The sequence below is a fragment of the Mangifera indica genome, chromosome 13, assembly GCF_011075055.1.
Source record: "Mangifera indica cultivar Alphonso chromosome 13, CATAS_Mindica_2.1, whole genome shotgun sequence".
NCBI lineage: Eukaryota > Viridiplantae > Streptophyta > Magnoliopsida > Sapindales > Anacardiaceae > Mangifera > Mangifera indica.
The window spans coordinates 12659607-12685461 of NC_058149.1; the positions used below are offsets into that span (position 1 = coordinate 12659607).

At 35.8% G+C, this 25855-nt stretch overlaps 3 protein-coding genes across 5 annotated transcripts; all 3 read left to right on the forward strand.

The window, feature by feature from the left end:
- The first annotated feature begins 510 nt into the window (after positions 1-510).
- LOC123194501 (putative GATA transcription factor 22) lies at positions 511-2342 on the forward strand. Its single transcript, XM_044607724.1, has 3 exons — positions 511-1015; positions 1360-1728; positions 1820-2342. The coding sequence occupies exons 1-3, from the start codon at positions 797-799 to the stop codon at positions 2144-2146; spliced, it is 915 nt and encodes a 304-aa protein (XP_044463659.1). The 5' UTR covers positions 511-796; the 3' UTR covers positions 2147-2342.
- A 3111-nt stretch (positions 2343-5453) lies between these two features.
- On the forward strand, positions 5454-11783 carry LOC123194636 (glycine dehydrogenase (decarboxylating), mitochondrial-like). Its single transcript, XM_044607956.1, has 15 exons — positions 5454-6882; positions 7111-7356; positions 7435-7512; positions 7610-7710; positions 7793-7988; positions 8096-8221; positions 8623-8808; positions 8942-9055; positions 9475-9627; positions 10120-10308; positions 10584-10661; positions 10746-10871; positions 10953-11051; positions 11191-11308; positions 11455-11783. Exons 1-15 carry the CDS (start codon positions 5623-5625, stop codon positions 11547-11549), a joined length of 3165 nt encoding a protein of 1054 aa, XP_044463891.1. The 5' UTR covers positions 5454-5622; the 3' UTR covers positions 11550-11783.
- Positions 11784-13947: 2164 nt separating this feature from the next.
- LOC123194765 (serine/threonine-protein kinase EDR1-like) lies at positions 13948-23089 on the forward strand. Of its 3 annotated transcripts, XM_044608162.1 has the most exons (14): positions 13948-14543; positions 17134-17574; positions 17830-17933; positions 18475-18707; positions 19266-19592; positions 19765-19805; positions 20211-20279; positions 20390-20490; positions 21164-21242; positions 21361-21459; positions 21600-21668; positions 21799-21848; positions 21960-22136; positions 22245-22424. In XM_044608162.1, exons 1-14 carry the CDS (start codon positions 14151-14153, stop codon positions 22348-22350), a joined length of 2289 nt encoding a protein of 762 aa, XP_044464097.1. In that variant the 5' UTR covers positions 13948-14150; the 3' UTR covers positions 22351-22424. The 3 variants fall into 3 exon arrangements, with proteins under 3 accessions (XP_044464097.1, XP_044464096.1, XP_044464095.1); XM_044608161.1 differs by lacking the exon at positions 22245-22424 and adding an exon at positions 22441-23089 and having other exon boundaries at positions 18475-19592; XM_044608160.1 differs by having other exon boundaries at positions 18475-19592; positions 22245-22427.
- Positions 23090-25855: the final 2766 nt, after the last annotated feature.

The window sequence follows — 25855 nt, forward strand, 5'->3', positions numbered from 1 at the left end:
AAGAATTTAAATTGGGTTATAATTGTATTTGAGATTCCATAATATAAAAGAAACCTTGATCTCTACACTATTAATGATTTTAGATTAATTTTCTTCAAAAATTAATAAAAAAATGGCAATTCTATAAACATAGACATAGTGTAAAACCACCTAAAATTTGTGTCTTATGATTACTTTGATACTTTTGCCCTCGATTTTCTCTTACTTATTTGTGCAACCCAATTCAGTTTTTTGTAATGTTAAAATCACAACAAAGATAACGATTATTGATCCAAGTCACCTAAACTTATTTGCCACTAATTACTATATATATATATATTTAATGTGTTGCACTCTTTTTGTATTAAAAGCGCAGAATATTTTGTATTAATGGAGTTTTGAGCAGTAACTGTGAGGACAAATAAAGACATGTGATATGTAGGGTATAAAAACTTAAATGCTTGCAGAAACAAGATAATATATTTTTACAGGCAAGTCATCAACTGGGTATGAGAGATATAGAGCTAGTTACATAAATTAAATAGTGCAGATAGGGTTTTGTCATGCTGAGGCTGAGTGGTTGCCTTCTATACCTCCTTTTACTTTGTCTTGTTTATCTTGTTTTATTTGGGTGACGTGAAGTCACGAGAATGGCTTTCAGGCCTGTACCTCTTCTTCTATTGCCTTCTCTTCGTTTGATATCCCTCTTTATAACACCTTTTACTGTCATTTTTTAAGGTCCCTTTTGCCTTGTGATCATTGATCTTAATTTGCCCTATCCCATTCCATATTCTTCAATAATCTCTTCTCTCTCGCCATGACTCATGTTTATCTGAAAACATCACCCTCTTCTTTTGAACTTGATGGAGAGCAAAACGATGAACAACATCTGCGGCTGTTTCTGTTATCATCAAACGCACCACCTTCTTCTCTCTCATGCCCTACTTCTTTTAGCCCACCTGAAGTTCAAAGGCCTATTATTGAAGAGTCACAACAACCTGATCAGATGGCAAGAACACGTGAACTTACTAAAACTGTATGTTAAATTCTTTCCTCATGTATTCATTTTCCTTTTTGTGATGCTTCATCTGAAAAATCTTCAAGTATTAGATATAATTCTCCAGTTAATTAGTTTAATTTCGTGGTTTCTCCCATGATCATAGGTTAATGTTGGAGTGATAGTACATGAAATATATATTACATATATCAGCATATATAAAAAATTTCTGGTCTTTGTTAATTGGACTCTTTATTAGTCTGATCTTCCATTAATGAAAAGTAAAAGCTGTAGCCTCAAATTTTTTGATACAATTTTCTTAGTAAGGTAGCTTAAATTGCGTTTTGATCAGTGTGACATCTTGATCTCTTGATTGATATTAGGTTAACCAGTTCACAGCTGACGGAGGATCAAGTGATGTGCATGCAGTTTCATCTTCTTCGCTTCAACCAATGATGGGCGATGTAACCGATGGATATAACATGTGGCTGCGTACAAGAGAGACAACAGAAGGAAATATAAGCACTGAAAACAGTTCATCTAAATGGATGTCCTCGAAGATGAGACTAATGCAGAAAATGATGAACTCGAATTGCACAACAGAAAAATCTGTCAGCCAAAGACTTCAACATCAGATTCATGATTCTAACGAACCCAATTCTTCTAATAACAGCAACAACAGCATTAGAGTCTGCGCAGACTGTAACACCACCACCACACCCCTTTGGAGGAGCGGCCCTCGTGGTCCCAAGGTCTTTAACTATTCTTCTCTCTAATTCTGATTGTGCAAAAATGTTAAAATGCAGCATAAAAAACTAACAATTTTTACATATGTTGGTTCAGTCACTTTGTAACGCTTGTGGGATTCGTCAAAGGAAGGCAAGAAGGACCATGGAATTAGCTGCAAACGGCGCAGTTGCAGCCACTGAGCCCAAGATGAAGTGGCAAAACAAGGAAAAGAAATCACTTAAAATCCATATTGCCCATCATAAAAAACAATGCAATAAGTCTCCTGATCCTCCTCATAATCAGTCCCAAAGAAAGCTTTGCTTTAAGGATTTTGCTCTAAGTTTGAGGAAAAACTCTACTCTTAAACAAATGTTCCCGCAGGATGTTGAAGAAGCTGCAATCCTGCTAATGGAGCTGTCTTGTGGATTCATGCAAAGTTAATCTTGTTTTGATTGGCATTTGAATTTGTTAATTATTTGGACTGTTTGCTTGAGAAAGAAAGAGAGAGATTATAATGTTTTCATAATGTGGCAAACTGAAACGATGGTTTGCTTCGCTATAGCTCATCTTGTACTAATCCAAATAACATCATAATAATGCTATCTGATTAATGCTTTTCAAGTTTAAGCATTTCTAATTTCTCTACTCTTGATTTTAATGTTGTAAACATTTCCAGATTTTATTATGAAATTACCTAGCAAAAATTGCAATGAGATGATTCGGAGAGTTAGCTTGAGTGATTAAGCGAAAAAACTCTCTTATAAAATGTTAAAGTTTAAATAATATAATTTTTCATGTAAAAAACTTGGATTGATTAATTTAAAATTTAATATACTTAATGTAGTAATTGTTAGTTCGATCATTATATCTCGGGTTTACCTGTTCAACGAAGTTGAGCAAGATCTGATAAAAAAAAAAATTATAATGAGATATCGAAATGTTTGTACAATCTTAAATTTATAGGAATAGAAGCTAGAGTTTCGTTAACATTATCAGTTTAAATCAAAATATTTCATCAGTTTTGTTAACATTTTAGGTCAATATGGACATTTTAATATCAGGTTAGAAGTCATAAAATTTAAAATGCATATTTTATCTGCCAAGTTTTTGTTGAAGGAAAACAAGAATATGAAACGGAGCGTTTTGAGATTAAATAGTTGAGCCAGAAAAGTTGTAGGATGAGGGGGCCCAATTGATGATGGGTTTGGATTTGGCTGAGAAGTAATCCATAAACAAGAGAGCTTAAAATCCACTAAAATAATAATATTGTAATGGATTAATAAAAATGTGGGTGTATTTAGAAAGGGTTTGGTGAAAAAGAATCAAGAAGAACCTGCCATCATCATTGGTCTATTTGTATTCTAATTCTAAGCATAATTTTTGTACTTAATTTGAAAAGTGTGACAAAATGATGATAAACATATTATAAATTTTCCCTCTTTTATTTGTTAGTACATTGCCATAAAACCCATATATTGTTGACAAGATTATTGTTATATGAAATGTCTTGTAGCAGTTTACTTTCAAATATTTTTATTGGAAAGGGAAATGCCACCAAGAATCTTGATATTTCTATTAGTGACAATTTGGTATGTGATATATAAAGATTATCTTGATATTTTATATTTTATTATTTATATTATCTTATTTAATTTTTCTGTAATAAAAAAATACGATAATATTATATTATCAATGATGACATGACATATAATATAAATGATAAACTGATTACTATCTTTACTTTATGTATTAAAAGATTATCAATATAATATTTATTTTATTATTTTTATTTAATAATCTTTTAGGATTAAAATACCCCCACTTTTAATTAATATAACAAATAATATGAAATGTATTTTAAAATAATTATATCCAAAGACATTTAAGTAAAATAATATCTTAATATTTTTTTATTACTTTTAACTAAACACAATCATTATTTAAAGCTATTAACTTTTACTAAATTTTATCAAATATAGTAATTATTTATAACCAATAATCTTTTAGATAATTTTTTATTTTTTGTAATAAAATATTACCTAAACTAAACGCTTCCTTAAAGTGAATGACATTGTCCCACTCCAAGGTTTTGCTCTTAAAACTTTTTTTTTTTCATATTTTGAATGTATAAATTATAATTTTTTATTTAAAATATAACTCTGGTAACAAAAATTGAAATCTAACATATTACAGATAGGCCAAAAGGCTTATTTTTCACCCAAAGTTTAGTGCATCTCCAAATTTTCATCCATTAAGTTTTAAAAATTTAAATACTCACTCGTTTATTAAATTTTATTGTCATTATTAGAGGCAAAATCATTATTTATATGTTTTATTTAAAAAAATAATTTATCCCATTTTCTCACCATAATTTTAAAAACTAATAATTTTTCTCTATTAAGTTTTAGAAAGTCATATTTTCATTTCCACTATTTAAGGTTTCCACGTTTTAGATTTAGTAGTTGTTTATCTCAAAATTTAAAATATTACACTTATATCTTAAAAAGTATATTCTTTCTCTTTGACGATTATTCTTCTTCTGACACTGATCAATATTTTTGGATGAATGTAGAGTGACACTATAAATTCTTACCGAAGAATATATATTACTGGTTAAAAACAAGTAAATTTAAATGATAAGAAAGTTTGTTTTTAAGTCAATAATTGGTGAAAATTTTTAATTAACTCTTCTATTTCTATTTTCTTTAATGGACAACTTCCTCAACCCACTCAGAATTATCTCATAATGAACAGCATAACTCATAGTTATATTCAAAGATACTCCATAAGTCCATGGCCTCTTCCAATTATATTATTAAATTCATTGATTCTTTCCTGAACCTGTGGACTATTCTGTGGGTAGGTAAGGTCTGTTCTGTATTTCTCTGTCATCCAAATTTCTTAAAACATTCACCAAATATTAAAATCCTGTAATTTTAAAATTGAATTAATTTACTATAAATTTCAAACCCATTTAAATTGGTGATTCGGTATCCAAAATTTCCCAGTAGATTCTAACTAAAAGGACCAATCCTGTGGTTTCCATTTCCAACAAGAAGCAGAGTTGCTGCCCCACTATAGTCTCATCCTAACCGTTGGTTTTAAAATCCAAAGGCTGTGGTTACACCAGCAAGACCAAACCGTGTCTGCAACAAAACCAACTCTGACTTGTCTTAGGTACAATGTCATCCACAGGCAATTTTCCCAAGGACGATCTACCCATTTCCTCTTCAGGACCCATCTCACCAAACTTGCCAAAATTTTCAATTAATATTCTATTGGGATAAAATTTTAACAAAGAAAAATAGCGGTGGGTTTGGTTTGGAAAAAAGAAAGGATATGCAAAGCAAACCCCTAATTTTTATTTCTGTTTTTATGTGTGTGAGGTGAGACAGAGAGATAAACTAATTGTGAAACAGAATCAGCCACCAATGAATCCCAGATTTCCTCAAAATTTTTTGAAAAAATATCAATATTATTTACCTTAAATTTTCCAAGTTCATTTTGATCCATTGAATTTCAATCTATTTTGCTTCAATTTCTTCCATACATTTACTTGAAGTTTTGCAGAATGTGAGATATGATAACCTTGACAGTGTCCTTTTCTTCGTAGGTGCTTAGTCATCATCCATCTCCGCCACTGGATCCTGAACTTTTTAATTTATATATAAATATATATATATATATATATATATATATATATATATATATATATATATATATAGAGAGAGAGAGAGAGAGAGAGAGAGAGAGAGAAAAATTCAGTATATTATCAGTTTATCACCAACCCACCATCCCCACTCAAAATAAAAATAATTTTCTTTGGCCTTCCAACCACCCCGTTGCGTGTTTCATTAACTTTTTATTTTTGAGTTTCTAGGAGCCCGTGTTTCACTCTATCTCCCTGCATTGCATTCATGGAACGAGCAAGAAGGCTCGCGAACCGGGCAATCCTGAAACGCCTGGTTAATGAGTCGAAGAAGCTCCGCCACCAGCATGAATCATTGTTGAACTCTTCGAAGTCCACTGTTTTGTACACACCTTCAAGGTATGTCTCTTCATTGTCACCATTTGTGTCCAGAAATACAAGATCAGGCTTGTTACCGCCTAGAAATGCGTCTTATAATGGTGTCGGTCATGGTCTCGGGTCACAAACTCGAGCCATCTCTGTTGAGGCTCTGAAGCCAAGTGATACTTTCCCTCGTCGCCATAACTCTTTAACCCCTGAAGAACAAACCAAAATGTCTGAGTTATGTGGTTTTGATAGCCTTGATTCACTTATTGATGCCACTGTCCCTAAATCTATACGAATCGATTCAGTGAAGTTTTCTGAGTTTGACGAAGGTTTAACTGAAAGCCAAATGATTGAACACATGCAATACTTGGCATCAAAGAACAAGGTTTATAAGTCATATATTGGTATGGGGTATTATAACACTTCAGTTCCACCTGTAATTTTAAGGAATATAATGGAGAATCCGGCCTGGTACACACAGTACACCCCTTACCAAGCCGAGATATCACAAGGGAGACTCGAGTCTTTGCTTAATTTCCAAACAATGATCACAGATCTTACTGGCTTGCCTATGTCGAATGCCTCATTGCTTGATGAGGGAACGGCCGCTGCTGAGGCAATGGCAATGTGTAATAATATACTCAAAGGAAAGAAGAAGAAATTTATTATTGCTAGCAATTGCCACCCTCAAACCATTGATATTTGTATTACTAGAGCGGATGGTTTTGATCTGAAAGTTGTTGTTTCAGATCTTAAGGATATTGATTACAAATCGGGTGATGTTTGTGGGGTCCTGGTTCAATATCCAGGCACTGAGGGTGAAGTTTTAGATTATGGGGACTTTATTAGGAATGCTCATGCTAATGGGGTTAAGGTTGTTATGGCATCAGATTTATTGGCATTGACTATGTTGAAGCCTCCTGGTGAATTGGGGGCTGATATCGTCGTTGGCTCTGCTCAGAGGTTTGGTGTGCCAATGGGGTATGGAGGCCCTCATGCAGCATTTTTGGCTACCTCCCAGGAATACAAAAGGATGATGCCCGGGAGAATTATTGGTGTTAGTGTTGATTCTTCAGGGAAGCCTGCTCTCCGCATGGCGATGCAGACTAGGGAGCAGCATATCCGCAGGGATAAGGCTACCAGCAACATCTGCACTGCTCAAGTAAGAGATTATTGCTTATTCAATTGCTCTTATGTTTTGCCTATCGAGATTGCTTTTTCAAGATTGATAAAGGGCCCTAGCTCTTGTAAAACATTTGAGACACAGCCTAACTAGCTCAAGGTTTATACCATCAACATGTTTTTTCATATGTTCTCTACAAACAGAGCATGCCCTTAGCATGTGTTTAATGGATTAGCTTTGATTTGATTGTGGTCTTGTTTTATGTAGGCATTACTTGCAAACATGGCGGCTATGTATGCTGTTTATCATGGACCTGAGGGCCTCAAAATCATTTCCCAAAGGGTTCATGGTCTTGCTGGGACATTTGCACTTGGGCTGAAAAAACTTGGGACAGTTGAAGTCCAGGACCTTCCCTTCTTTGATACTGTGAAAGTGAAGTGTGCGGATGCTCATGCCATTGCAAATACTGCCTACAAGAGTGAAATTAATCTCCGGGTTGTGGATTCTAACACTGTAAGTGTAATGCCTTCTGTGCGGACTAGTTGTGTTTGATCATGTGTAATGAGATATTGGAGTTCTGTTATCTTTCAGATCACTGTTTCTTTTGATGAAACAACTACATTGGAGGATGTTGATAAGCTTTTCAAAGTTTTCGCTGGCGCCAAACCAGTGAGTATTGTGGTTCTTTCTATCACAACTATTTTGTTGCAAATTAATTATTATTATTATGATCATTTAATTGGCACTTTTATGTTTGAGTTGCCAGGTTTCGTTCACTGCTGCATCACTTGCAGAAGAGGTTCATACTGCAATTCCTGCTGAGCTTACAAGGGAGACCTCATTTCTGACACACCCCATCTTTAACATGTATAATATTTTCTGATATTCAAACTACCCATTGTTCACTATTTAGAGGACTCTCTGACTTATGTACAATTTTTTTCATTAGGTACCACACAGAGCATGAGTTGCTTAGATATATTCATCGATTACAATCAAAGGATCTCTCATTGTGCCACAGTATGATTCCGTTGGGATCTTGTACTATGAAATTGAATGCAACAACTGAGATGATGCCTGTGACATGGCCTAAGTTCACTAACATCCACCCTTTTGCCCCTGCTGAACAAGCTCAGGGTTATCAGGTAATTAGAAACTCATGTTTCTTAGCATGGAACTTCCAGATGCATGCTTCATTTCTTATGTTCTGTGTAAATTGTTTATTGAGAATGGATGGGTTCTGTTTTTCCAGGAAATGTTTACAAATCTGGGTGAACTTCTATGTACCATTACTGGCTTTGATTCTTTCTCTTTGCAACCTAATGCTGGTGCTGCTGGTGAGTATGCTGGGCTGATGGTTATCCGCGCATATCACAAGGTACATTGAATTAAACAGTTGTTTCAAAATATTTCCACTTCCCTGTTTCAGAAAAGGTGCAGGTTTGCATTTTGTAGCGTTCTCCTGAATCTAGAAAAAGTTTTGGTCAGCTGTTCAGGTTAAGCTTCCTAATTTTCACAATATAAATAAAGTGCCTTGTGTGCATTAAGTATATAATAACAATTAAATTTCGTTCAGAAGGGCCTTCTTAATGTCCATGGCCTGACTATGATTTAACGAAGAGCTCATGTATATGGGGAAAATTGTTGTTGGCAGGATTTGTTTTTAAAATTCTTTCTGTATCTGTTTTTTTTTTAACTGTCTTGAAGTCATAAAACCTCAGTAACATCTCTTGAAACACTCTTTGGTTTCCTTACAATGATGTGACTTGAAAATTGTAGGCAAGAGGAGACCATCACCGTGATGTATGCATTATACCTGTTTCTGCACATGGGACAAATCCTGCTAGTGCTGCCATGTGTGGGATGAAGATTGTTGCTGTTGGAACAGATTCAAAGGGTAACATCAACATTGAAGAGTTAAGGAAAGCTGCAGAAGCCAATAAGGATAACCTATCAGCTCTTATGGTATGGATTCTTGCATCTTGAACTGGATGTTATGTCTGCCCTGGACGGAGAGCGGCAAAGAAACTAGGGGATTTGAAGAAATGCTTGCCTGGTGAAATTTCAAAATTTAATCTGATTTTAATTTAAATTTCAGGTCACATACCCTTCAACTCATGGAGTCTATGAGGAAGGTATAGATGAGATATGCAAGATTATTCATGATAATGGAGGCCAAGTATACATGGATGGGGCTAACATGAATGCACAGGTCTGCACTCTCTGTATTCCTTTGAACTCTTATTTACATGTTGATTTCATTTCTCTGTATCATATTATTGGCTTGAATTGCAATTTATTTTAATGAATCTGTTGTTGGGTAAAGTGGAGAAAAGGGGTTCATCTTTGGCCAAGAATGGGAGTTAGAATTTAAACCTGATGATTTAATTTATGTAAAGATTGTCCTATCATAGTGTTGATAGAACAGGACTTTCTTACAATCAAGTAAAACCGTAAGTTTTTCTTCTACATTGCATCGGTTGAATATTTCCTTTTGTATGCATCTTGACATTTTATGGTAGTGAAACATCTAAATTTTTTGTGTATAGACTCCTCATATAAACATATAAGAAAATTTCCTTGTTCCATCGAGATTAAAAAAAGAGTCTGAGAAAATATTTGTTTTTACAGGTAGGCCTGACAAGTCCTGGTTACATTGGAGCTGATGTTTGCCATCTCAATCTTCACAAAACATTTTGCATCCCACATGGAGGCGGCGGTCCTGGTATGGGTCCTATTGGCGTGAAGAAACACTTGGCACCTTTCCTGCCTTCACATCCTGTGGTAAATGCTCCCTTACACTTAACTTCTATATTTACAACTTCATATGCTTCATCTTTCTCTGCTTGCATCATATGTATCTTTTTGTATTATGGGGAAAAACATTGCATCCTTGAATTTAATGTTTGAATAATTATATAAAAATTAATTATATACATGTGTATTATTAACTGTTTACATTGAGTTTTATCGAGGCTTGTCACATTTAAGAAAGATAAACAACAGAGGATAAGAAAAGCATGCTTCCTTGAAAGAAGTTACTGCACAAGGGAGCCTTCTCTTTTACTAGTATTGGCATCTAATTAGTTGGGACATACATTACTGTCTGTTGTTTTATTTTCTTTTTTTCCTTTAACAAACCTCAAAATATTAAAAGACTCTACCCCTAGGATCATTAAGTTTTATTAGTGATTCGAGATTACCTTATTAAGTGTAATGTATTCTGTTGCTGCAATATATCTGTCATTCAGTTTTAACATTTTTGCTGTCATGAAGGTACCCACTGGTGGAATACCTCCCCCTGAGAAGTCCCAACCCCTGGGAACCATTTCAGCTGCACCTTGGGGTTCTGCACTTATCTTGCCAATCTCTTATACCTACATAGCCATGATGGGGTCCAAGGGACTTACTGAAGCTTCTAAGATAGCTATTCTGAATGCTAACTACATGGCAAAACGTTTGGAGGTTCTTGGCTTTCCCTTTTTCATATTGCCTTATTATCTGTAATTATAAATTTGGTGGGTGCAATGCCCAGTCAATACATAGTCACTCTTTTGTCAAAGTTCTATTTGTCGAGATGACAGAACTCTATGCTCAAACTTTTTTTCCTAAAAGGCAATGGTGTGGGCATGGATATCATATTCTTGGTTTTCCTTTTATTGGTTTCCATTGAAGTTAAATTCTGGATAATCATGATGAAATCAAATAGTTTTTTGTTGATGATTGGTTTGTTTTTCCAGAACCATTACCCTATTCTTTTCCGTGGTGTCAACGGAACATGTGCTCATGAATTCATTGTGGACTTGAGAGCGTTTAAGGTTATTCTTTCTGCACAAATGCTGTAATTAATTCTCTTTTATCTACTTGTTTCAATGACTGGTTGCACACCATTATTTTTGCAGAGTACCGCTGGGATAGAGGCTGAAGATGTTGCCAAGCGTCTGATGGATTATGGATTCCATGGGCCAACAATGTCATGGCCTGTTCCAGGAACACTCATGATTGAGCCAACTGAAAGTGAAAGCAAGGCATGACTCATCAGCTATCTGTTCTCTGTAAAGTCTTTCTCTTTCTCTCTCTCGTCCTCATGAAATTCAATATGTTTGCAGGCAGAGTTAGACAGGTTTTGCGATGCCCTTATCTCCATCAGGGAGGAAATTGCAGAGATTGAGAAAGGAAAGGTTGATATCCACAACAATGTCTTGAAGGTGAAGGCTTTTTTTCTCACCTTTGTTGTTTCTTCGGTTCTACATAGCTCTGAAAATTGATTATTCCATTGCTTAGTTGTCTCAATTATAGTTTAGTTCATGAAGTTTTAGATCTGTTATCTAAATTGAGCAAGTGCAGGGAGCTCCTCATCCACCATCCTTGCTTATGGAAGATGCGTGGACAAAACCATACTCAAGGGAATATGCAGCCTTCCCTGCTTCCTGGCTCCGCACAGCTAAGTTCTGGCCTAGTACTGGTATGCATTTCCATCTTACCATTTATGCACTTTCAATTGCGTCAACAACATCTGCATTCTTGAATTATTTGCATAACTGTTTCTTTCATATGTGTATCATGCATTTTTTATTATTAATGAAACATGATTCTGGGGACTGCTATCAGGGCGTGTTGACAATGTGTACGGTGACCGCAACCTCATCTGCACCCTTCTCCCAGCTTCACATTACACCGAGGAAGAGGCCGCAGCTACTGCTTAGTCTTCATGATTGTGCCCTTTGATGCAAGGTTTCTGGGAGAACATGGAAGCTGAAACAGTTATCTCTATGGAGTTGTTTGTATATAAATTTATCCATACATAGCCTATATGCCCCAATGCAGCTATTGACTCTCCTTCCCTTGATAAACTGGGGATAAGCTGCTCTGCTTTAATAACGGTTGTTGCTAATTGCAACTCAGATACTGTAATTATAATTGCTCTTTCCTTCTCTTCATTTCTCTGTGCCTAATTGTTGCTTGTTTTTTTTTTTTTTCCCCAAAATTATGCACATGTTCATGGACTCATCTTGGTGATGAAGAAATTACAGTGTCCTACAAAAAGTCTGAACTGTCAGAGGATGGGGGTCAATCTCCGGTTGGCATTTCTGTTAGTACAATTGTAGCTTTGATAACACAGGGAAATAACAGCTAGATTCTTTACTGTCTGTCGTGACTCCCTGCTAGTGCTAGATCCACTTTCTGCTGTTTAAACTTTAAACATTTTTCCCTTCCACGCCGGGAAAACAGTTATTCTTAAATGTAATTGAGCTAGATTTGAGTAAATTGAACTTGAGTTTAGGCAGCCTGAGTTTGAAAAGGATGAACTAGAGCCTACGTTCGAGTTTGATAATCTTTATTTAAACTAATTTGAATTTAATTTGTTTATTGTATTTATTATAAATATTTATTATTTTATTATTTTAAATAAGAACATTTATAATGAATATCAAATTTAAGTACTAATAATGATATATTATTATTATTCATTATAATAAAATTATATGTACAAACAATATATATATTGTACATAAATGATAATATGTTATTATCTTATTTAGTGATTCTTAATTCGAGATAAAATAATGTATAATCATACAGTAATATATTATCATTTATGTATATAATATTAGTCTTATTTGATAAAATTATATGTATAAATAATAAACATAAATTTATATATAAACAATAACATATTATTATATAATTTAATAATTTTAAAATAAAAATAAAATAATATTTAATTATATAATAATATATTATTATTTATATATAAATTTTTACTGATTTATAAGGACCATATTTCTCTCGTCTCGTTCTATTTCTGTTAACCCGTCCCTTAAATTCATAATATAAAACACATGACACAAACATGGTACATTTTTTCTCATTGGGAAAAGGACTATTTTCCACCCATTTTTTAGATCTATCTCAAACTAATACCCACGAGAGATGAAAAACTCTTTCTCCCACTAATGACCAAATTGTTGTCCAATTTCTCAGTTAGGGACAGGGGCAAAATCGATATTTTATTGTTTATATTAAAAAGTTATAAAATTTATTATTTTTCACTCCCCTTAGGTTTTAGAAATTAACATTTCATCTTTAACCAAAGTTTTTAAACTTTAAAAACTAACATTTTCACCCCCAAACCTAAGGTTTCTATATTTTTCAAAACGCAGCCGTCCCACATAACTTTCAAAAATAACAGTTTCACCCCCATTCTTCAAATTCATCTTTCGACGTCGTCACCGACCTCCTCCTTCTCCTTGTGCGACGGTGGTGGTGCGACGAAGAGACGAAGATCTCTTCGTCGCACGATGCGACGAAGAGATATAGATCTCTTTATTGCACCACCGTGCGACGAAGAGGTCTCTCTTCGTCACTCCACCCAGATAATGAAGAATGATGCTTCATCGCTCGTTGTGTCGTCCTTCGTTTGTTCTTCCAGATCTGGACGATATTTCATCGTCCAGATCTAGGTGACAAAGGGTCGTCCTTTATAGCCGGAGATGCGAGATCGATGGAATGCATCAGTCATCGATGGTGGCCGGAGAAGGAAGCAAACCCTAGGGGTGAAATCTAAACTTTTTAAACTTTTAAGATGGGTTGAGTTGTTAGTTTTTAAAACCTAGAGTAGGGAAATAGTGAAATTTTTAAGTTTTAAGATTTTAAACAGTAAAATATCGATTTTGTTTTTATCTCTAATTGAAAAATTAGATGATAGTTTGGTCATGAATGAGAGAAAGGATCTTTCATTTTCTATGAGTATATGTTTGAGATAGACCTACAAAAAGAGGTGGGAAATAGTCCTCCCCCCTTTGTCACCTAATAGAATATTCTTTCACGCTTCATTTTCTATTTTAATACTATTTTCAGTACATGAGAACTGGCTTTTATGAATAATAGTTACCCCTAGTAATTAATTTAATTACAAGTGCACAATTATCCCATGCGGGCGAATGCTCGGTTTCAACTGCACCCTCCCTCGTAGCTCTTACTGTCAACGTACATGATTCACATCATGATGACAACCAATCAACGGTCAAGATTGAAAGAGAGAAATACAATAATTATTTATGTATATTAATAAATAAACTACTATATTCGGGGAATCGGATAGGGTGAAAAAAGAGTATTGGAGGGAATGGGTGAGCGGTTAATTTAAGTCTCTCAAGAGGTGGTAGCTTGACGAAGAAGGGTGCGCAGGGTAAGCGAATCTGCCTTTCTCTCTTTTCTTATTTGTGGGCGTACGTTAAGCTGGAAGCGATAAGAAGAGAGAAAAAAAATTGAGAGTGAGAACAAGTCATCGTTGATGATCATCGATGTCGAAAATGAAGCATCTACTAAGAAAACTCCACATCGGCGGTGGATTAAATGAGCACCACAGGCTGGGCGAGACCAGGCCCGAGACAAACCCCAGTCCGAACCCGTCTTCCTCGACTTCGTCTTCGGATCCAGGAACGATGGGAAGAATGGGAGTGGTTGAGTCGGTGGTTGGTGATCGGACCGAAGGGGAGGGTGGAGTTGATTATAATTTATTGGAAGAGGAATATCAGGTGCAGTTGGCTTTAGCGATAAGCGCATCGGATCCAGACGTGAGAGAGGAGGCTGAATCGGCTCAGATCGACACCGCTAAGCGGATGAGCCTCGGTTGCCGGTCGGCTTCGGTTACTGAGACTGATGCTTTTGTCGAGTTTCTCTCGCTTCGCTATTGGGTATGTTTCTCTTTGGATGGTTTGTTTAATTCTGTGTTGTTGATTAATTAGGTCGTGGTATTGTTGCATTTTTAGTCATTTCCTTTTTGGATGTGATTTTGAATCAATTTGGCTGGGGTAACTGCCATGCTTTATTTTATTAATAGTTTTATATTATAGAGTCGCTTTGTATGATGTTTATTGGGTATTTTTAGTCTATCGACGAGTTATATGGTTATTTTGTATCGTGATTGAATTTCCAAGTTGTAGAGTTATGGTAATGGTGTCTATGCAAATTTGTAAATCTTATTTGTATGTGTGATTCCCATTTGCGTCCAAGTGTAGTTGAAGCTATGCATTGGATTATGATTAACTTGATCGTGGTAATTTTTTGGTAGCATAATGTGTTGGTCTTGTATATGTGAAATATTTGTACCTAGAAAGAACCTAACATTAATCATATTGCCAGAAGATATGATCTGCAGAATTTGATAACCTGTATGGACAAGTTCCTACTTAAAACCTATTTAGTCGGTTTTGGTTGCGGGTACCCAGCCTGTTCATAATTATTATTATTATTTTTTTAACCAGTATCAGCTTCCATTCATTCCATACCAACTTTTGCCCCAAGAGCTTTCATCTTCTCAATTGTTTGCTCACATTGTTCTTTGACATGTCTTTCTTCGATATTGATGGTGTCTCGTCGATCCTCATCAAACTCCTCATTGCCTGCATTTGACGCTTTTGGTAGCATAATGTGTTGGTCTTTTACATGTGAAATGTTTGTACCAAGAAAGAAACTTTTTGTGAAGGTTTTATTGTGGTGTCTAGCGTTAGATTCGAGCTTGGCTCGAATTCGGTTCGGCTCGTTTTTCGTTATTAAAATAACGTTGTTTTAATACATATTGGTCAAAACGACGTCGTTTTGTATCAAAAATTTTAATTGAAAAACTTGGCGAGTAGTTTGAGCTCGACTGAGCTCGTATAGGGTTGGCTCGTTTGAGCCGAGCTCGAGCTCGAGCTCGAACGGGTTTGGTTCGAGTCCAACCCTAGTGGTGTCCTTATATAAGAAATAGGGTGAGCAGACTCGGCTCAAACGGGCTCGGTTCGAGTCCAACCCTAGTGGTGTCCTTATATAAGAAATAGGGTGAGCAGATTCAGGCACTCTGATGAAAAAGCAGTAATTGGAACTTGAACTGGAACCGACTAATTCCTAGGATTTGGGAACTGAAACCTGTAGGGACAGGTTCCTGCCTAGTCGGTTTTAGTTCCGGGTATCCAGCATGTTCAAAATTATAATTTTATTACCCAGTATAAACTTCCTTTTTTTCCATACTTTTTCCTTAAGAGATTTCATTTTCTCAATTATTAGCTCATGCTCTTCCTTCGACACACCTTTCTTCAATATCAATGTTGTCTTGCCAATACTCATCGAGCTCCTTATTGCCCCAATCTTTCCCTGTAGGCTCCCTGCTTTGCCAGCGACTGTTCAAATCATGACACTTCTTTCTCATGAATTGGATTCGAACCGATATCAAGCTACTTGCTCTTTAGTAGCTTGTCAGTCGGTTTGTTGTCCTCCTCATTATAGTCCTCCTAAAAGCAATAGCATTTTGTTGAAATACATCCTGTCTTTTCAGAGTCTTCTCAAGTTTCTTCTCTTCTTACTTGCTGCAGTTGTTACCTTCATTGCCGTTCCAGTCAAACCAACAGCGCCTGACTTCATAAACCCCACAACTGGTGGTTCCTTCATTCCTCGTTTCTTCATTATAATGGAACCCAATTTTGCTCCTTCAACTAGTGTGAGTCCAACAATTTCATCTACAAGCCTGAAAACATACTCAACTGTAGGACTATGATGCTTTGTGGGACCAAAAGTAGGTGGTTCATAATCAGCTGGGAGTCTCCTTTGATCAGTCTTAACTTCCTCTTCATCCTCAACTTTCATTGTAGTTTGAACAAAGCCCCAAGATACCATCCCATTAAAGTTAAAAAAATTTAGTGTTGTCAGAAGATAAACGTTGGGATTTCATGATAAAAATATTAAAAAAAAGGTACCCGCTCAAGTACTTGACTTGGTATCCTAAATTTGTTTTGGATTTGATTCCTAAGTCGCTTCTAGTTCCTTAGATGGTTGGAACCGGAACCTTCTGGTTTCACAAAAAAGGATCTAGAACCTATTTGGGATAAGCCAGTTCTAGGTAGGAACTAGAACCAAAACTTTGGGTACCCGACAATTCCAGTTCTTCTTAGTTCCTATGCTCACCCCTAATAAGAAAAGCATCTTTGCTAGGACGCCAACAAAGGAAAATAACATAAATTCTTAATTTCTTTCAATCAGTCATTCTGTTTTATTCATTGCATTATCTTCACTAAATGGTTTTTATATGCCTGTAGAGGGTAGTTTTATTTTTCTAGGAACTGGAATGTTGAAACTTTTGAGACTTGAAATTTTAATGCTGACTTTTGTTCTATATCTCCATCATGATTCAGGGGAGCATTATTGGTAACCCCTTTAAATATTCTGCTATCCTCTTTAAGTGTTCAGATATATGATGCATTATCTATGATGAGACAGGCTTGCACTCAATCTCATGTTTTTCATGTGCAGAGCTATAATGCTGTAAATTATGACGAAAAAATTGTGGATGGATTTTATGACGTATATGGAATTACCTCAAATTCAGTTGCACAAGGGAAGATGCCATTGTTGGTGGATCTCCAAGCAGTATCCCTTTCTGATAACTTTGATTATGAAGTTATTTTGGTAAACCGCTTGGTTGATCGTAAACTTCAAGAGCTTGAGAAAAGAGCGTATAATGTATCAGTAGAGTGCCGACTTTGTGAGCTTTCTCCAGTTTTAAGTGGCTTGATTCAGAAAATTGCCGATATTGTTGTTGAGAGAATGGGTGGTCCAGTTGGTGATGCTGATGACATGTGTAGACAGTGGATCTCAAGACATTCTGAGTTAAGAAATCTTCTTAAAACAAATATTCTTCCCCTTGGTTGTCTTGATGTTGGACTTTCACGTCACAGAGCCCTACTTTTCAAGGTTCTAACTTTTTCATTTCTATTTATGTACATGTATATATATAGCCTCAAAATTAAGCTTAGTCATTAATAATGTTTATTCATCTTTAATTGGTGTCCTCGGTACCTTCATTTTGTTTAAGTGTGTGGGTTATCAGTCTGAATTATTTGAAAAATGTTCAGTGTTCTTCCCTTTTGTTCAGCTTACATTGAGAATGTTTCCTGTCCTTTTTTAGGAGCATTGGTTTAAGTTAATTAATTCGTGGTATACTGCTAGGTGCTAGCTGATAGAATCAGTCTCCCATGTATGTTGGTCAAAGGAAGCTGCTATACTGGCACCGACGATGGAGCTGTGAACTTGATCAGAATAGATGATGGATGGTAATGACTCCAAATTCACATTTATGAATGTTTCTGATGTATGCCAATTTCCTTGATATTGACATTTTTTTGGGGCATGTGTTTGGTTTGTTCTCTTGATTTATATATGTATCATGGTATTATTCTAGATCCAAATGGATTGGAAACATAATTTTCAAAATATATTTTGGTAGAATGTAAATGTGGATGTAATACTACTGTTTATCAAGGGTGAACTTTTGTGTGAATGCTTCAAAACTTTTACTACAAAGCAATGATATATTTTTGAGACATTTTCTGTTTCTCTTCTATTATAAAGGATGAATCATTATCCTTTTTGTGAACGTAAATTAATCAACCCTTGGTATGTATTGGCTTCAATTAGTTTTCTTAGATAGCCAATGTTCTTAAGCTTTCAGATTTATGTTTACCTTTTGTATCATGCTTTTATTTCAAAACATGCATGTTTTGTCTAATTTGATTTGCTTCTCCCTTCTTTCCTATGTGTATAATCAAGGTTTGTTGGAATACTTTGTGATTTTCTTGATCTGTTCTGATGCAGTGAATATATTATTGATCTAATGGGTGCGCCTGGTACCTTAATTCCGGCTGAGGTACCCAGCAATCATCTCCAAAATGCTGGATTAGATGCAAGGGGTTTCCCTGATCATACTAAAACCTCTCGAGTTTCTCAATTTGCACTTGACAGACAACTTGAAATTCCGGCTCTTTCTCCAATTCTGGAGAGTATCCCTGAAGTTAGTAGCTCAATGTCAGAGGATGCTATATTTGTAGGTAAGCACACAAGTAAGGATGACTTATACCTCGCTGAGAATAAACAAACCAAGAGATTTGAGCAAGAGTTTGCAAATCTTTTCCCCTCATTACATAAAATGTGTGACAACTCATCCAGTACTGGAAAACCATGCTCTGCACAAAACAAGAAAGCGGCAAAGAACCCTGAATTTGCACAGAAATTACATGCTGTTTATTTAGAAAGTGGTGCATCACCTTCTCCAGATTTGTTTCTGGATATTAACCCACAGGATCCTGGTGAAGGGAAGGTGCTCCATCTAGTGAATGGGACAAATGTTGATAAGCATGCTCACTGCTGTTCAGCTAATTTTTTGTCAAGTCGTGAAAGACTTTTATCCTCAGTTGGAGTAGAATCATCTAATGATCTAGATTATGATGATAAACAGAAACAGCGAACTGAGTGGTTTGCTGAACACAAAATGGAACGGGAACAAAATGTCATTAAATCTGAACATTCTTTGTCCTCTGTTTCTACAAGTGATGGATTTGTTCTTGTTTCCAATAGAGCTAATGGACTTTTACCAATCAATCCTACAGGTGTAGATACTACTCGTGTTAACCTCCATGGAGTTGGTGCTAGAGCTTTGCATGAGAAACAAACTCATGGATCTCCCTTGTCCCCTGCTTCCGAGTTTTGTCAAAGACACCTTGAAAAGACCTTGGTCGGTGATAATAGCGTGATGGAAAGGATCTTCGATTGCACTAATTTCTATACTGAATCTACTGTGGAGTCAGTAGAAATGAACAATGATGACATGCCTACTTGCAATGGTCGTGGTGACAAGATTAACCCATTGTTGATGGAGGTAGCAGAATGGGAAATTCCCTGGGAGGATCTTCAGATTGGTGAACGCATTGGGATTGGTAAGGTTTCATTCTCACAATAATTTTATTTAGGAGTAGGACTTGATGAAGGCAGCAGAATGGGAAAATACCGAGGTCTTACTGTTGTAGTATAACATTGGAACTTATCCCACTTGCTTTGGTTTCGAATGGCTGTTCAGATTTTTGTCTCAACTGACATGTTAATATGCAGGTTCATACGGTGAGGTCTACCATGCAGATTGGAATGGCACTGTAAGTTATTTTTCATCTCTTCCTTTATTCTATGGTATTAATACTTGGAACTCTTCTCAGAACAGCATTGTTCATAATATCATATGAACTCTGTAACAACTGCAATGATTGTGATTTATGCAAATGTGGGAATATTGACCAGCTTTTTTCTGATTCTGCACGAAATACATTGTTGTGATCATTTTAGATGTGTGGAAAGTTGAAAATCATTTAGCTGCATGAGTGACTCTTCCATAATATTTACCAAAGTAACATGTCTATTGAATTATTATCTATCTAATTGGAGACAGCTTGTATGTAACTTGTTCAGTCTTAAGAAATACTTGGATGCTGCATTTCTTTGGTTTATTCATTTTAGTTGTTTGTTGGTCCATGTTGACCTTAAAGAGTAGTTTTGCTTGACAGGAAGTTGCTGTGAAGAAGTTTTTGAATCAAGATTTCTCGGGTGATGCATTGATGCAGTTTAAATGTGAAGTGAGCACTAGAAATCAACTTCTTATCATTATGTTTTACTTTTGTGAAACAAACAAGTGATAATTGTTTTCTTTGAATTGAACCCCTTTTTTTCTATTGGCTTTCTGCAGGTTGATATCATGTTGAGGTTGAGACATCCCAATGTTGTCCTTTTCATGGGAGCAGTTACTCACCCTCCACATTTCTCAATACTGACAGAGTTCCTTCCTAGGTTGATTTTCTTTAACATATTATTTTTCTGTTTGCTCCATTTATGTGTTTGCTTCAAGTGGTGCCATAGTTTTGATATTGAATCCCATACACACACAACTTAACAACTTTTAAACCATTGGATTGTGTTAAATTAATGATTAAAAATTTGTATTACAACAGCTTGACCTAAGATATATATATAAAAGAAACTTGAATCATCATTTAGTACAATTATTTTTCAGTACCATATACCTTCTTGTGCCCTGTCATCATATCAAGAATTTAACGAGCATTATAAACTATCATCTTTGTTTTCTAGGGTTTTAGATGAATCCCAAATAAATTAAATAAAATGCACCCATTTAAGCTTATCTCATGCATTTTATGCGTGTGTCATTTTTAAGTTGAGGCATTTTCTCTTTGTAATCAGCAGATGATAAACCTGAACCCCAGCCACTGCTGTAGATGCATTTTTTTACCACTGCATTAATATTGTTTGTGCTTTATATGAACAATTGTTACTGTTTCTGATCTCTAATACTTTAGAGAGGTTTCTTCCCATTTGTTTGAGAAACATAGTTTGCCTGTTGTTTTATATTATCTAGAGGTTACTTCTAATTTTAGAAAATGAACGGTTATTTATCCTGTAAATTAACGATTATTTTCTTGATCCTTTTTTAATTTGTATACAGAGGGAGTTTATATAGGCTACTGCATCGTCCCAATCCACTACTTGATGAAAAGAGGCGAATGCGAATGGCTCTTGATGTGGTATAAGTTGAAAAATATTATTTCCCTTTAGTTCCTTAATATGCTTCAGATCTTCCAGCTCTCCCCTGCTCCCTAGGTGCATTTCCTTTTTAAGAAACAGCTTCTTTATTCTTTGCAGGCCAAGGGAATGAATTACTTGCACACAAGCCATCCTACTATAGTGCATCGAGATTTAAAATCTTCAAATCTTCTTGTCGATAAGAACTGGGTTGTGAAGGTATAAAAATTAACTTCTGGCACTCCAACTTTTGCCTTATTATGCATAATGTGCCATCTAGATATTTACTGATTATCTTATTGTTTGGTGATTGAAAATCAATTGAGTTGTTTCGAATCTTGTTTTTCTTCTATCTGTAGGTCTGTGACTTTGGGTTGTCGCGTATGAAGCACCACACTTTTCTATCTTCAAAATCTACGGCTGGAACGGTAACTCTTTGAACACATGATATGAGTACTCTTTGGGTAGTCTCATGTTATTATTTTTCTTAGCACAAGAATAAAAAGCCATCTTTTTTATATAAGCACATGGCATTGAGAATTTTCTGTTGCACTGCAGCCAGAATGGATGGCACCGGAAGTTTTACGGAATGAACAAGCCAATGAAAAGTGAGTGAAATCAATATATTTGAATAATCTGCCTCATCTCAGGGTTTTTGATACATTATGTGGAATGCAGTTGGTTTTGCTTCTTATGCAACTAATTTGACTGGCTTGCAGATGTGACGTGTACAGTTTTGGTGTGATATTGTGGGAGCTGGCTACCTTGTGGATTCCCTGGAAAGGTTTGAATCCAATGCAGGTGGTTGGAGCTGTTGGTTTCCAAAATAGACGTCTTGAAATCCCCGAGGATGTTGATCCAGTAGTTGCTCAGATAATACGTGATTGTTGGCAAACGTAAGTTTTGTAGAATTACGTATTATTTTTCCTTGCCTATCAGATTACAATCATGTTTTGCATTAACCTTTAGGGCTTATCAACCTCATGCAAGATATAAATTTCCAGGCTGGTAACTCCACAAGGAATAGAAAATCTCTGTAGACTTGAGATTAAAGTAAATGTAGAATTCTTGATAAGTCCAGTATTACAAGCCTTGTTGGAGAGTTTGTAATTGGTAACTGTATTAATAACCCTTTCGCTTATACTGATTTATTAATTTTATGGCTGTCTGGTTTTTGGTTTGTTCAATATGGTTTTGCAGGGAGCCGCATTTACGGCCATCTTTTGCAGAGCTAATGTCACGTCTGCGATGTCTTCAACGACTGAATGTAGATAGATCAAAGTCTACAGATGAATTGTGAGAGTGATGAAGAGTCATTTGGTGTAATAATATACCAGAAAGAGGTTGTATCTTGGCTCGAAGAGCAAGAGCAGCTGGAAGTTTTTTCATTTGATATAAAGAAAGTTAGGAGAATGTTGGAGAGGGAAGTGTTGGTTCAATCAAAGTGGGGGCGCAACACAACCCAGTCAGGAATGAATGGAGATCCTCCTTGTCAAGCAACTGCATAAGAGCAGAGGAGGTTACCATGAAAGGTTCCACCATTATTAGCATAAACTATAAATAGGTAGTATCAATCAATCTAAATGTATAAATTTCAAAAGAAATTAAAAAAGAAAAAAGGTGAGAGAAATAATGATTTTTTTTAAATTTCAAATACTGTGGAGGTCTTGTTTGGGTAAGCATACCCAACCCTGGAATTGTAAACATACGATCTCTGCAGGTTGTGAAAGAAAAAATACCAAAGGAATAATTGTTGGTGTTTTATATGTTTTTCCATTCGTTTTCTTATTGTGGTTGAATTGAAAACATTCAAGTGTTGTAAGAAATGATTGCTTGCTCTTTTCCAGTAGATGTTGAGTAGTTCGATTGGATTTGGGTTGAGTCAATCTTGAGTTTATACTAATTCAAGTTCAAATTGGTTCGAGAGAGTCAAGCTTGGTCTTAGGTTTGAGTTTTTCAAGTTTTAATCAAACTAATTTGAGTTTGATTTAGTTAAGGGGATTCAAGTTTGAATTTGGTTATAATATTGAGTTGAGTCAAACAAAAAATAATCTAAATGATATTTTAATATATATCGATTAAAATAATATCGTTTTAATCGATTTGAATTAAGTTTTTTTTATTTATGAGTTTGGCAAATCAAATATTCTTGAAGTTTGAATTGGAGTTTGAAAATATTAAACTTTTTGGAGTTTGATAATATTAAACTCTTTTGAGTTTGAGTTCGAATTTGTTTAGTTTCACTTTAAATTTATTTCAATTAAACTTATTTCCGAGGTCAACCTTGCACTGTCCAACTCCGGGTCTATTTGGATGAGCACAACGATTAATAGAAATTCCCCGAACCTTTAGCTTTACAAGTTATGATAGTAAGAGTCATGCAATCTGCAATTTCAAGAAGAAATAACTCTTGGTAGTTGGTACCAAAAATTGCGCATGCCATCAGCAATTATGAATTACCCACCGAAAAAAACTTTGAGAACTGGAATTTGGATGAAGTAAAGTGATGAAAAATTGATTAAGGAAGAGGAACTCGAGGCATGCCAATCCTCCACCACCCTTCACCAAGCCCCACTCTCCACCGCTTCAATTATATTATTCCCAAAACACCCATTTCATCTTCCTTTACAGTTAAGAGCAGAAATGGAGGCAAAGCAACATCCCGCCACTACCTGAAGAAACAGTGTATCCTGTTCCAGCAGATCAGCAGCCCATAAACGAGTGCCAAAATCTTTCAACATCATTCCCTTTTTCAGGACGCTAAGTGCAACTGTTGACTTTGAAGAGACTGGGTGGTACGATGGTCAGGTATGTAGTGTGTCAATTCCCCTCCCTTTTTATTTATTTTTTATGTACCTTGGAATTAAGATATAATGTAAATGCATTTATGGATAATTTACAATATTCAAGAGACGAGATATTTCCTCTGCAGATATGGGTGAAGACTGCTGAAGTTTTTGGCTCGTGACCGCCTTCTAGGTTCATTTTCAGTAACTAGTCTACATTCTATGTTTGATTATGCGTTTGTCGGAAATATAAATTGGCTTACAAGTGTGTAGATTGAAACCCATGTTACACAAAACCAATTGGCTTATGTTAAGGTCCAATCCACAACACTTATATACCACTCATTTTACTTAAATTTATTAGATGTGGGACTCTTCTTTATTTGAGTCCTCAACACCCCCGCTTAAGTGCAAGCACCTAGGCTGTTAAACCTGCCTTTCGGCTCAGCCGATTCTTGGCTGGGTGCGTTGTCACTTGTATCCAGGAACACTTAGGCTGTTAAACCCGCCGTTTGGCTCGCGCTCTGATACCATGTCGGAAATATAAATTGGGCTTATAAGTGTGAAGATTGAAACCATGTTACATAAAACCAATTGGCTTATGTTAAGGTCCAATCCACAACACTTATATACCACTCATTTTACTTAAGTTTATTAGATGTGGGACTCTTCTTTATTTGAGTCCTCAACACCCCCGCTTAAGTGCGGGCACCTAGGCTGTTAAACCTGCCTTTCGGCTCAGCCGATTCTTGGCTGGGTGCGTTGTCACTTGTATCTAGGAACACTTAGGCTGTTAAACCCGCCGTTTGGCTCGCGCTCTGATACCATGTAGGAAATATAAATTGTAACCATTTGGATCATGCTCTGATACCATGTCGGAAATATAAATTGGGCTTATAAGTGTGAAGATTGAAACCATGTTACATAAAACCAATTGGCTTATGTTAAGGTCCAATCCACAACACTTATATACCACTCATTTTACTTAAGTTTATAAGTTTATTAGATGTGGGACTCTTCTTTATTTGAGTCCTCAACACCCCCGCTTAAGTGCGGGCACCTAGGCTGTTAAACCTGCCTTTCGGCTCAGCCGATTCTTGGCTGGGTGCGTTGTCACTTGTATCTAGGAACACTTACCATGTCGGAAATATAAATTGGGCTTACAAGTGTGTAGATTGAAACCCATGTTACACAAAACCAATTGGCTTATGTTAAGGTCCAATCCACAACACTTATATACCACTCATTTTACTTAAATTTATTAGATGTGGGACTCTTCTTTATTTGAGTCCTCAACAGCGTTGAGTTGGCTTTTGGTGGAAATCATTTTGATAATCCATGTGAGTGAACCAAGCTGATAATAATTGACTTCGCTTGCTCTGGGGCCAAATCAGTACATGTTTGTGCTCTTCTTCTCTTTAATTTGGAGCCACGTCAAAAGGAAACATACTTATACAGAATCCAGGGGCAGAGCGAGATGCATTCTGTAGTGAGAAAGAAGTATTTTGTGCAGTCCAGTATACACATTCAAGACCTTATTTCATAACCTTCTCTGTACACTTCTGTATGTTAATGTAGTGATGGCTTTTCAATGGTCAAATGTAGACACATTTGGTTGCTTGTTTCATTGGTGATGGCGGTGGACTAGCTAACAAAGTTTCTCTCTTCTCGAAGATGGAAAAAAAAATTGTGATACATTGAATCTGAAGATTGAAGGTTGAACTAAAACTCTAACCTTTGTTGGACAAACGCAGTCAAGTATTTAGAATAATGGGGCTCTCTCTAAATTTAGTGTGCGGCCATTTTTCCAAAGTGGGTTTCCTCATAAA